Genomic DNA, 12,738 nt, shown 5'->3' with positions numbered 1-12,738 from the left:
ATTGAATGGAACCAGATATTCTGGGAGACGTTTTGAGTTGAGCCCTTGCAGTGCGTTTCCTTCTCTCATTACGTGGTGCTGGAAGTGAGTGTCAAAGCCTTGATTTGGCCTTTTCTCTGGGTTGGCTTTTTGTGCTTTTCTGAAGTTATAATTAATCATGCATTCATTTTTATAATATTTACACATGTACTTTTAAAGTCTGCCCTGATGGAGTCTGTTACAGCCTCTGCTGTTGCAATGGAAGAACTTTTTGTGCCCAATTATGTTTAAAATCGGCCGCATACATTTGCTGCCGCATCTCCACTAATCCTTACATTTCCATCCAGCGCAAATATTAATTGCATAGTATGCAGTGAAGTGATTAACATCAATGTAATTTATCATCTGGAGATCGCTAAAAGTGAATAAATGAGTTGTTTTGTTCAGCGAGGTGTTGACCCCTTCAGAAAACTTTGATTTAAAGCTATTTTTTTTTTCTTTTAGTGAATATGAAAAGCACCACAATCAGCCGAGTGTTCAGTTATTTGATTTTCTGGGGCATTAGCCACTCTTGTTTGTGACATTTCCCAGTTGGGTGCTCGTTTGCGAGCTCATTAATAAGGTTTTCTCGGAGGAATGTTGTTGGGAGCGTGTGGGGCGGACAGGGCTCTGCCATTCGCAGGCATTAAGCAGCAGCATGTGCTTAAATATTTAAAAGAGAAGTGCTTATCCCCAAAACGCCTGTCGGGCTCTGGCATTCCTTTTCCACGACAAGCAAAGTGATTAAATTGCTTTTGTTGAGGGTGAATTTTGCGGAGTCGTGTTTGGGGCTGACAGGCTCCTCCAGACAAGTTGTGACCTGCCGGTCCTGCGCTCGTTCCTTATTTCAAACACGGGGTCTATTTATTGGATAGATTTCTGTATTTTGGCTGAAAATCAGCAGTGCAGCCTCTCGTCCTTGTCAGAGGTGAGGAGCAGGCAGGGGATTGCTGGGCTGGGCTGGCTCTGACGCAGGGCGCATTCCTGATGAGCATCCCCGCTGGAATCTGGAATAAAGGTGGCCGTCGTGTTTACACCTGCAGATCACCTTAACTTTGCTGATTTCTTTTAGCATTGGAGACCACATTCCTCCTGCTCTGCCCTGGGTGAGATCAGAGGCTTCCAGAAGTCAGGTTTTTGAGTAGCTCCTTTGGACACAGAACAGAGCAGGGATGAGGAACTGGACAAAGCAGTGCCCACCTGAAGGGAGATGTGTAAAGTATTATCTGGGAAATGCTGGGGCTGGAATTACCTCCAGTGGGCAGGAACACGGCTTGGCCCGCGGATGGTGCTCCCAGGGATCCCATCTGGCACCGGGTTTGCCAGAGGCACGTCAGCAATTCGTACATGGGTCAGAAAACAGATTTTAAAGTTGGACCCGGCACCTCATCTCTCAGTGCAGGCCAGAGCCTGTTCCTCTGAATCCCTGACAGAGTCCTTGTTGCAGGTTTCTCTGTTGGTGAGGGTCCGGCACTGCTGAAGACACTCTGTGCTGGTTTCCCAAAGCAGCACTTGGGAAGAAGCCTTTTTTTGGCTGTCTCCAGCCTCAGCAGGGAGCACATTGTCTGGTGGTCAGCGAGGGTCCCGTGGCTGTGCCAGCCGGAGCACCGTGGTACCCCAGGCACGTGAGGGGCCAGCTCTGCCAAATCCTCTTGCTGCCAGGCTTGGGGGCGGTGAGCTCACCTACCTACAAGATCGTGAGTTGGCCTGATGAAAGGAAACGGGTGGAAATAATAGGCTTAGGCTTTTGTAAGGGCCCAAACTCAGTGTAACGTTTTATCTCGGCTGATTAATGACATCTAAGCATTATCGATGAAGCACATGTTTAAATGGATTAAGAAATCACTAACTGGCAGATCTCAAAGTATAGTCATTAGGGAGTAATCAGCAGTGCTGGTATTTTTAGAGGGAACTCAGGGGCCTGGGTGCTTGGCCTGATGCTGTTCGGTTGAAGTATTTGAAGTTCTTAAAAAGTCGCTGTTAATAATCTTTGCTGATGGTGCAGAAACAGGGTGAGCAGCTAAAAATGGAAGAAGTGGGACAAATGCAGAATAACTGGAGTGGTTTGGTAAATTCCCCACCATGGAGTTTGAAAGCTGTGAAGGTCAGTGGGTGCAGCCTGGGGTGGCCAGTGGCATCCTGAGGGGAGAAGGAGGATTTTGGGGTGCGTGGTCCCTCTGGGGGGGTGTTGCATTCCCCAGTGGTCCCCGGTGCTCAGGCACACGCCTCTCCTGTTGTGCAAGAAATCTCATCAAATGCAGAATGGCTTTGTAATAAGTTTTTCAAATTGGTTGCTGCTACAGCGTAACCTTTAGACGACTGGTATTTAACCTTGTATATCACTCTGAGCTTTTGAATGAATTTAGCTTAATAAAGGTGCCTTATTAAATTACGAGGCTGTTTTTTTTAAGCCGCTAGAAAGAGGCGTAGTAGGAAATAGCTGTGAGTTGTTGGGTCTAATTGGCTGCCGTGGAGCACACAGGGGCTTTGGGTGCATAGATGCAAGTGTTTATTTTTATGCAGAAATCCAGTGGTGTGGTGTGATGAAGTTCCAAGTTGAAGAATTTGGGTTGGTGGAATGCACTTGGTGGTCAAAACTGCCACTTCTTGCCTTGCATCCTGTGTCACAACCTGAGATAGTTGTTGCCCCACGTTATGCAGCCACAGATGTTGCTGCTGGAACGGGGCCCTTCTAACAGAGCGGCGGCAAACGGCTGGTCCAGGCACTGGAACCATCAGGGCTCTGCCTGTGTGTGCTGTAAATGTCACAGTCCTGTGCAGAGCCGGGCTGGGGGTCCCACAGCACTCGGCATTTCACAGAGCTGCACTCCGAGTCCATAATCCGAGGGAAATACACTCAGGGTGTGAGCAGTGGAAGTAGAGTTTAAGGCTGTGGAAAGGCACGTCCTTAAACAAAGGGAAGAAAGACACCACTACCCCTCCAGATTCATGGGTGGGATTTTTTTTTTTGCATGCAATGAGCCTAATGCCAGCTGGTTCTGCAGGGTGCCCACCCATCCCTCCGAGTCCTTCAGGCTCGGGAAACGTTTTCCTAAGTGCCTGCTGTAATTCCTGGTGTGCTGGCAAGTCCCTGCTTGGGAGAGACGTTTGCTGTGATAACTGTTGGGAAGCTCTTGGCTTCACCAGTGTGGGCACATGTGCTGATAGATCCAGATTTCTGTTACAGGTGACACCTTGATGTTGCCCAGATCCAAATGGGACAGGTCCACATCGCTGCCACTGTTGGTTTAGTGAAGCCTGTGGGGCTGGAAAGTGACAGTGGAAGGGCTCACCTGGCTTGGTGGGAGCTCACAGAGTTGGCAGTTCCTTCTTCATACAGCAAGGAGTACAGTGTATTCCTCCTGATTTCCATAAGCAATTGTCAGTTGTAAACAACTCATTAGAAATACTAAAACTTAGCTAATGGAAAGGGGATGGGAGCAGCAGGAGAGGCAAACTGCAAAGGCAAGCACAGAGCTTCCCCAGCTGCATTCCCTATGTGCCGGGTAAACTGGAAGGTTTCCTGCTCCTTCCACGGCATGGATATAACAGCATCCATCTCCTGGCATGGGCTGGTGGTGCTGCTGCAAAGCACATGGTGAGAGGGGAGCAGATGGCTGGGGGTGGGAATGGTGGCCGGGAGTGGCTGAGCCCGAGCGCGGCATTGGGGATGCGGCAGGTGATTTACGGGCTGTGTAACGCCGGGCTGGACTCGTCCTCCCCTGCTCCTTGTGCAGTGCTGCTGCCACATCCCTGCCAGGGCTGGAGCGCAGTTTCCAGCATGCCAAGGCTGCCCCGTTTCCCGTGGGATTGGGACTTGCCCTCGGGGCTGGTGTCACCCCGAAGCGTCGCCGCCGCCCCCAGCCTGCAGGGACACCCCGGTTCCAGAGCTGAGAGGAGCATCTGTAACGGGGATTAGCTGATGGAATGTTGTGGTGGAGTCATCTCGGGAGAGGATTTACTCGTGTAGCTTATTCCATTACTGAAAATTATGAGAGTTTAAATTGGTTAAATCCTGACACGCAGGGTTTTTTTCCTAATCTCTATTATTCCATAGGAGGCATGTTAATGAGTTAAACACAGTTAATAAAATGCAGCCAGCCAATATTTTGGGTAGCAGTTACTCTCAAAGGAAATAGAAACATTTAAATGGTTTCAACCTTTATGCATACTGATTTTTTGCCTTCCTTTGTTCCTTACAGTTGAGTAAATTCCTGAAAAATATCTATGGCTTAATGGCACTTGTAGCCTTGAATTGATTTCCTGCGCTGATAACGTTTTAGCTACAGCTCAGATTGCGTTTTTAATCTCTGTTTCAGTTGTGGGAGGTAATGAATTTTTTAATTGTGGACTCTAGGTTTGCGGTTTGGCTCTTTTTTTTTCCCTGCAGGGTCTTACTAAAGTGCTTTTGAGTTGGCTCCCTAACTGTCCGTGCTTTAATTCTCTGTTTGTTGTAGGATTTAGAGGAGCTTCGTCTGGACAAAATACAACATCCTGTTGTTTACGCAGAGGCAGCAGCGGCTGTGACTCTGTTTGTGTATCTAACAAGCATCTCTTGTCCAGCCCAGCGTATTCACACCCGCGGGCTCCGGGTGCTGTGGTGCCAGAATCGCCGACACACCACAGAACCTGTCAGTTCCGGGCACCGCGGGTCTCTCCGGCTTCACCTCAGCGTGAAGGCAAACGAGTTCCTTTTAGCTCGAGCGAGTTCACAGATAAAGTGTGCGGCAAACTGTCTTTCCTGGGAAGAGCCGTGGTGGGATCCGAGGCGCCGCCAGCTTCACCTTCTCCTGCTGCCGGCACAGAGCGGGCGAGGGGGAGCGGCGGCGGCCCCGGCGTGACCCAGGAGGGCTCACAGAGCCATGTTTTGTGTCCTGCAGATAAGCCTCAAGTGCGGGTTTCTCAGAATTACCCCTTGCAAGGCCTGACGAGAGAAGGGGAGCCGCTGGAGCTGACGTGCACAGCCTTTGGAAAGCCACAGTAAGTTGGACCCTTCCCCGGGGCGGTGCAGGGTGGCGATGATGGGGCGTCGCGCGGCCGCTGGTGCTGCTGCCATTCTCTGCTGCAAAGACAATGTCCCAGAGTGAAGGAGGGACACTTTCTGCACCTGAGCATCTGCTGTGCACTAAAGACATCTGGGTTTATTTGCATTTATTCCTGTGTACCTAATGGCCAGGGGATTCCCACTGGAAGAGCTCCTAGGAGAGCTCTTCCCGGCACCGCACAGCAGCCCTCAGGTGCAGAAGGGAAAGGCTCCCAACAGGACACCTCTTCCCCCAGGGAATGGCTTGGGTGGCATTAATCTGCAATTAATCTTGGGTTCAGTTAATCTGCAAAAGCGAGGTCAGAGGCTGCTGCTGAGGCCTGTGGAGGTCACCACAGCACTGAGCCCTTGGGGAAGTGGGATGGATCCTCAGGTAAGGCAGTCTGTCCTTCTGCTTGTACTGACTGTGTGATGGTTTTCCTCCCTTTTGGTGCCCTGTGTGGTTTTTATGGAACTCAAGTTTTATTCTCTCTCCTCTTCTTGCCAAGCCCTTGAGGCATTCTTAGGCAGTTGAAGAAATTCATGCATCAGAAAAATCCTGGCAAGGGAGGGTAGATTTTCTCCCACACTTTCATTGCTGTTCTAATTTAAGTTTTGTCGGCTTTATTTTTTTTAAAATACTTTCTCTTCCACTTGGATTTATGGCTGTCAATTATTTACTATCCTTCTTTATTTTCATCATGTCCATAAGACTTCTGCAAACATCCCTGGGATCTGTCAGTGCCTCCTTGGTAGCGTGCCCAGAGCTGGGGCATCACGGCGGGCGTAGGGAGCTGGACCCACCCAGCTCGGCCACACAGGCAGGGTGAGCACCCAGCACCGAGGAGGCTCAGGCTGCCCTCATCCTCCCTGGTAGCCTACCTCCCCTCCCACAGTATTTTCTTGATTCCCACAGTATTTTCTTGATTCCCACTTCCCAGTTTCTTCTGTTTGGCACAAGGCCACTTCCTTCCCCGTCCATCAGAGACTGGCACGTCCCTGCTGAATTCCATTTAATAGCTATTCCCTGCTCAGAGCCTGCCAAGCCCCTTTGCATTCCTGCTCCCATGGGTGCCTGCAGTGCCTCCCATTTGCTATCAACTGGGAATCTCATGAACAGGCTTCTCTACACTTTTTTCTTCCAGGCTGTGAGTGAGACATTCCCATGTTAAATAGGACAGACACACCTCCCCGGCAGCCTCCACAGCTCGTTACGTGATGCTGGTGATGTGCTGGGAATTGGCTTCTCTAGGTCACCCCATCTGGGTCTCCCAAAGCTAAGAAAATATACAGTAAAATAATGGGCTGGGTTCAGCTTCATGTTTTTAAGACAAAGAGATTTAATGAAATCTTTTACAGAGGTTTCAGAGGAAGGGGGAGGTCTCTCCAGTTAAATAAAACAACTTCTCTGCAAAATTTGGCAACGTAAATGTTGGCGGAGGGAAGCTCAGGAAAAAAAGACCAGAGAGGAGAAATTTCTATTTGGCATTAATACAGGTATTTTGTTAGATTAGACACAACCCCCCAAGACTATGACAAAAGGAGGAGGATGCTGAAATGGTCACTTGTGGGGCATCCAGGGAAACACAGCTCTGAGCAGGAGCTGCTGCATCATGTACCAGCTGGGAAACCTGGGGACTCTGCAGTGCAAAGAGCCTTTTGAAATCCATGGCCAGGAGCATCCAAACCCTTCCCACCCATATTGAGGTTAAACTGCATTTGGGCTCTCTCGGGAGCCTCTGCTGCCCACACCATGGCTGGTGTGCCAATGGTGCAGTAGCAAAGAAATGAGAATCACAGAATATTGTGAGTTGGAAGGAACCCACAAGGATCATGCAGTGAATGGCCTGTACAGGGATCAGACTCACAATCTTGGCATTATTAGCACCATGCTCTAACCAGCTGAGCTGGTCTCAGGGTTGAAGGGCAGGGCCTGTGTCCAGAACCAGAGTCAGATGATGCTGAGACAGGTTTGCTCAGTGCTGGATCCATCCGGGAGCATGGCTGGGATGTTGGACCTTCAAGATCTTCTGTGTCATGGGATTCACCTGCCCTTTGGACCCTGGGAGAAGGCCAAGCTGTAGGATACCTTTGGCAGCATGAGGTCCCACTTGGCACCCTTGGAGCCAGGTGGGCTGAGAGATGTGCTGCAGGAGACTCCCCTTTAAGAGCTCACTGTTGAGTGGCCTGAAGGATGCTGGATTTTTCTTTCTGGGGAAGAGCTGATCTGTCCCCTTACTGCTGCTTAAAGACATAATAATAACAACTTTAAAAAAAAACCCACAAACTAAAAAGACCCCCCCAAGCCCCTCAGCACTCGTGTTCTTTACCAGCTCTAACAAACGAGGCTCATTTCATTCCCTGAACAATGCAGACCCACTGCTCACATGGGTTCCATCTGCCTGGGGGTGCAGGAAGGGGCTGCCAGGGGGGTTGGGGGAGAGGAGGAGGGCTGGGACTCCCCCACTGATGTTACCAGGTCCATCACAGCACTTGTGGAAGGGTTCAAATGTGACAAAATGGTACTTGTTCTGCTGTCCAGCTCTGCCCTCAGAGCACCCCGTGGATGCACACAGTCTGTAGCCTCAGAGCTTTCAGGTTTGCTGAGTAAGCGAATGATTAACCACTAATGAACTTTCTTCCTGCTTGCATTAGTGTTTTCAGAAAATTTAAGGTCTGGATACAGTTTCCTGTTGGGTTAAAATAAATTTAAATTGAGGAAGCCCGACAGCATCTGGGCTTGAGTAGTGCAAAAAAGTATGTGTTGTTTCTTTACAGTTTTTCTTGGTTTGGGCTTTCTGTCTGTGGATGAACTATTGAAGATGCCATCTTGACCATAGGAAAATAGTAATGTGACTGTTTCTTTTTCTCCCTCCTCTGTAGGCCTACGGACATGAGGTGGTTAAGAGTAGATGATGAGATGCCTCAACACGTTGTAGTGTCTGGTTCAAACCTTCTCATTAGTAACCTAAACAAAACAGATAATGGTACATACCGCTGTGAGGCTTCCAACGCGGTGGGGAAATCACATGCGGATTACATGCTGTTTGTATACGGTACGTGAGAAAAACCACCGTTCTTCTAGACCTGTTTACCCGTGATTGCAACATGCCCTGCTCGGGAAGCTGTGACAGAACTTAACCTTTGCTTGGTGCCAGGTTTGCAGGCAGATCCCGATGCTGTGCCGGGCTGGGGCAGGGCTGGGAACCCCCCCGGGGGTGCTGCGGGGGCTCAGAGCCTGTCCCGGCTCGGGGCTGGCCCTGGCACACCTCTGCTGTCAGGGAGAAGGAAAAGCCAGAGCAGGGGCATGGCGAGAGCTGTGCAGTTCTAGGACTTGTCCAATAATTCCTTGTCCTTTTGGTAACGCTTCCAGTGGCTTGAGCAACGGTCCAGAGGGTTCTGAGCCTTCCAGTAGCAATTTAAATTACCCAGGAATCAACCAGCGTTCCCAGACAATTACAAACCAGTAAATAAACTGGAAGGATGAGGTGCCTTAAGCCTGTCTGTGCAGCTGGGCAGCCACTAAAACATGCCTCAGCATCTTTTAAAGTGCTATTAAGTACCTGCTTTAATTCTTCGGTTCCTCTGCGTTACTCTGGCATTGCTGTAAACCTCGTGCTCCTGCCACGAGGCACTGCATGGAATGGAGATTCAGGAGGCACTGGCAGAGCAATTCCCTGCTTTAATGATGAGCTGTTCCCTTAGGCTACATATTTAAACTTCCTCTGTTAAGAGTGGCTGTGTGTGGCTGGGCTGAGCTCGTGGTGGGTGTTGGACTTCATGATCTTAAAGGTCTTTTCCAACCTGAACAATGCTACAGTTCCACTCGGATGGGACAGTAACTTTGTTTGAAGTTTGTTCTGTGCAGCAGCCGCCCGAAGCTCTGCAGTCCAGGCTCTCTAGTAGTTGCTCTGATCCAGTCAAACAGTAGAGAACCTCCCACACCTCTCCAAACGCCACCTCCACAGGAGCAAAAAAGAAACTTGCCCAAAGACTTGAGATAATACCAAAGCAACAGCTTTCAGCTGATGTAAAACTCACGTGCCCCATCATACGGGTAGTTTTTCTAGTGTCTCTCACTCCACAAAACTACAGTTTACAAAATTAAGTCAGATATGCATTTATGATTGATAATTTGCATGCTCACAATATATAAAAAAACCCTCATTTACATCAGTGTTTAAAGAAACAAGCAGTGTTGTGGAGAGGAAAGCAGTTGGAATAGGGCACAGGCAGTCCCCCCGTGAGATGAAAGCCATGAAAGCTGCAGCCATAAAGCAGCTGTGGGGCAGGAGGTTTCCCTCCTTATGTAGTTCTACATACCCGTCCTAGGCCAAGGGAGGGCTGGATGAACCTCCCCAGGTTGCTGACCTGGAGTTTAGAGCTTGTGGTAACTCTTGCATGTGGTAATTACTCTGCACTTTGGGTGGGGGCAAGAACACACAACACAGGACTTCCTCAGGGCTGCTCCCTCTTGGGATTAAATCCATGGGAGGAGACCCAAGACAGCATTACTTTGGAGGAGATGCAAGTTCCCAGGGGATGGAGACCCAGGGGCTGTAGCTCAGGGATCTGGCAGACGTGTTGGCTGCATAGGAGAGGGCTGCTCGTGGGCAGAGAAGGGTTTAGCTCCCCATCACCTCCAGTTCCTGCATGTTTGGGAGCACCCCTGTAGGATCTGGCACTCTGGACAGCATAAGGAATCCTTTTAACCCTTAATTTAAAAGGAAGAAGTCCAAAGTGGGGGAGGGAGTGGTCATCAGCTGAATCCTCCTGGCACAGAGCCCAGCTCGAGCTGCTGCTGAGGGGAAGTTCAGCGTGCTGGTCTCACCCCACTCAGCCATGGAGCTCCTGTGCCTCCAGCCCTTGGCTCCCTTCCCCACCCCCAGCAGCAATTTGCACAGAAGCACTGGGCTCTGTGTCCCTGCAGCCACATCTCTGTGGGTGCTGTGTGAGTGTTGGGGCAGGATGTGCCTCACCAAGGGCCAGCTCCGGCCACTCGTCTGTGCAGAGCTCCCCAAGTCACCTCAGTGTGGGAACTGTGGGGTTACAGACACTCCACGCCCAGGGTGTCACAGAACAGGGTCTGGCACAGCTCCAGGAGGGTCGGGGTTCAGGTAGTCCTGTTCCAAAGGGACACCTCTGCAGGTCAGTGGTTTGAAATGCAAGTGGCTCCCAGCAGCCGCTGCTGAGCTGTGCCCAACACCTCGGCAGCTGCCCACGTGGGGTGGGGATGTCTAAACACATCACACACACTGAAGACGTGTTTATGTCTAAAATTCACGCTTTTCCTCCCTGTGGGCAGACACATTTGATAGAAACTTTCAGCACCATTAGCACACCAGCTTGTTATTTTGCTTTTATGGAGGAAGAGCCCGTGGCACAGCCTGTCCCGTGCCGGTGGGTGTGTGTCCAAGGGCTCTTCCCTCAGTCCCACTGGCTGTGAGGGTCCCCACCACTCCCGACCTGCTGTATGGATCAGGAGTGAGTGAGAAGTGCCCTGCCATGAGCACAGGGGCTGGGATCCTTGGGATATAGGGAAGGACAGTGACAGCTCATAACACAGCGAGCTCCAAGGTGACGTTCCTTAACTTTCGGGAAGCTGGGTGGAATATAATAAAGAAGTAGCATATAATTAAAGTTCAGATATCTTAATTAGGGGATCTGAGAGAGCTCACTCGGAGATAAAAGAGTAGCAGATGTATTAGTGAGGAATAGTTGACGTGCTACGGAGGAAACCTAAAATCAAAAACCCATGAAAGGTTTCATGCTCTATTATTGCCGAATGAATCCATAGTTCAAAGTCTTCCTGACTACTTAGCACATTCAGTTTGATCATCTAGGCATTGATACATATTTTTTTCTTTTACATCTTCTCATATCTACCTTCTCCTGCCCGATAGTTTTGATGAGGATGTGCCCCTGTATGTAACATCAATACCATAAAGAGCAGCAGGGTTTGAATCTCAACAGGTCCGGTCCGTCTGAGAAATGGTCACAGAGAGAAACATCTCATTAACGATGCCCTAGTAGCAAAAACAAGAGTGTGCAACTGATATTGTCAGAAAAATATCGACTTTTTTTTAATTAAAAGACCTTGGTGGAATTCCTCATACCTGGACATAGATATTCAGTGCTGTTGTCATTTCTCTGCATTCGTTCCCATCTTTGAAGTAGTTTTTAACATCCTGCTGCCGTGTGTTCGTAGAGGAAGAGCAGTGGGGTTCATGGCCCTGGGAAGACAGTGGGATCTGTTCATTGCTGTTAATGTTTAGGCTGTGAAGCACAGCGGGGCCCCTCTCACAACCCTCCCACCTGAATTTGCAAATGTATCCGTAGACAACCACCAAAGCACCACCGTGTCTCTCCTTGTATGTGCAAACTGTTCTTTTTGTTGTGGAAAGCGTGCAGTTTATTTTCCTTATGCCTCTCCCATTCCATTTCTCTCTCTCATTGACTAATTTTATGCTGGGTTTTATTTATTTTTTTTAGCACTGTAGAAGGCAGAAAGGGGGAGAGGTTGGGGCCAGGTTCTCCAGCTGGAGCAGGCGTGGGTGCAGCTCCCAAGGTGGAGAATCTGCCCCCACTGTCCCTGCACTGCCGGGCTCTCCCCCGGGATTTAGCCAAGGAAAGGCCCCCAACCCCCGCGCTGCTTCTTAGCGTCCTTGTTTTCCTCTGATCACAATTGACCACTGTTGTGTTCTGCTTGTTTTTTTTCTTAATTTGCTTTTTTATTATTTTCCTTTTTATATTTTATCCAGATCCCCCCACAACTATCCCTCCTCCCACAACAACCACCACCACTACCACCACCATCCCTACCACCATCACAGGTACGGTACCTTCATAACCATTGGAAATGTCCTGAATGTTTATTGTCTTTTATGTATATAAGCAGAGTATGAAGCCTGGGGAAAAACAACAAACCATTGCAGTATTTTTTCCCCTCAAACACGCCCATGGCACAGGCTCTGGTCTGGCAGCTCGACGTGTCGGACGGTCCTTGCCGTGGGTGTTTCTGAAATGTGGGAATTGTCATGGCAGGAAGAGCAATTAATTCAGTTACCAGGATTAATTCAGTGGCCGATATTGGGTACTTCACATGCAGGATGCAAACAGCCTTAGAGCTCACTTAACACAGGCAGTTGTTTCAGCCTCCACCCCATCAGTATCAATTTCTGAGCAATTTATAGCAGAAAGTTTGATCTTCAGCAATTTAATTCGCCTGATGTGACTCGAGATGTTTTTTCTCATGCCAGGGTGTTGGTCTCTCTCTGTGATAAGCCTCTCCCTCACTGTCCCAGAAAAGGGAATTCCACCAGTTGTTTTTATTGAGTGAGCGCCGTCCATTGGCCCCTTTTTGAGGAGCTGCCTTTCAGCCTGTGAGATTTTCCCTGTCTTGCGAGAAAAGATGAATAAAAACAACCAGCAAGATCATGACACCTCTCTCTGACACATCCTCATACCTCCTCACCAGACCCGACTCCTCACCCATCAGGAAAACCTTTCTGATTTATTTGTAACCATTCACATTGTCATTTCTCTGACCTTTCCTATTCCAACCGCTGCTTTTGCTTTTTCTCGCTGCTTCTCGTGGGTTGTTTTGGGGGTTTTTTTTTTGAGGCAGAGGTGACAAACGGCAGGTGAGGATGGACCATTGAATAGCTAATGGCACAACGTTTACTGTTGCTGTAAAC

At 49.3% G+C, this 12,738-nt stretch overlaps 1 protein-coding gene across 10 annotated transcripts in view; it reads left to right on the top strand.

Annotated features, from left to right (window-relative positions):
* Positions 1-12,738, top strand: part of CADM1 (cell adhesion molecule 1) — a 137,749-nt gene that overhangs the window by 101,409 nt on the left and 23,602 nt on the right. For 6 of the 10 annotated variants that reach the window (XM_027699536.1, XM_027699533.1, XM_027699534.1 and 3 more), the window contains exons 6-8: positions 4,899-4,998; positions 7,925-8,097; positions 11,803-11,874. In XM_027699536.1, the coding sequence (XP_027555337.1) occupies positions 4,899-4,998; positions 7,925-8,097; positions 11,803-11,874 (345 nt within the window). The remainder of the gene's footprint in view (positions 1-4,898; positions 4,999-7,924; positions 8,098-11,802; positions 11,875-12,738) is intronic. The other 4 variants (XM_027699538.1, XM_027699537.1, XM_027699535.1 and 1 more) reach the window with 1 other exon arrangement.

The sequence above is a fragment of the Neopelma chrysocephalum genome, unplaced genomic scaffold (genome assembly GCF_003984885.1).
Source record: "Neopelma chrysocephalum unplaced genomic scaffold, ASM398488v2 Primary Assembly neopelma1_138, whole genome shotgun sequence".
NCBI classification, from domain to species: Eukaryota; Metazoa; Chordata; class Aves; order Passeriformes; family Pipridae; genus Neopelma; species Neopelma chrysocephalum.
This window is presented reverse-complemented; position numbering and strand designations above follow the sequence as displayed.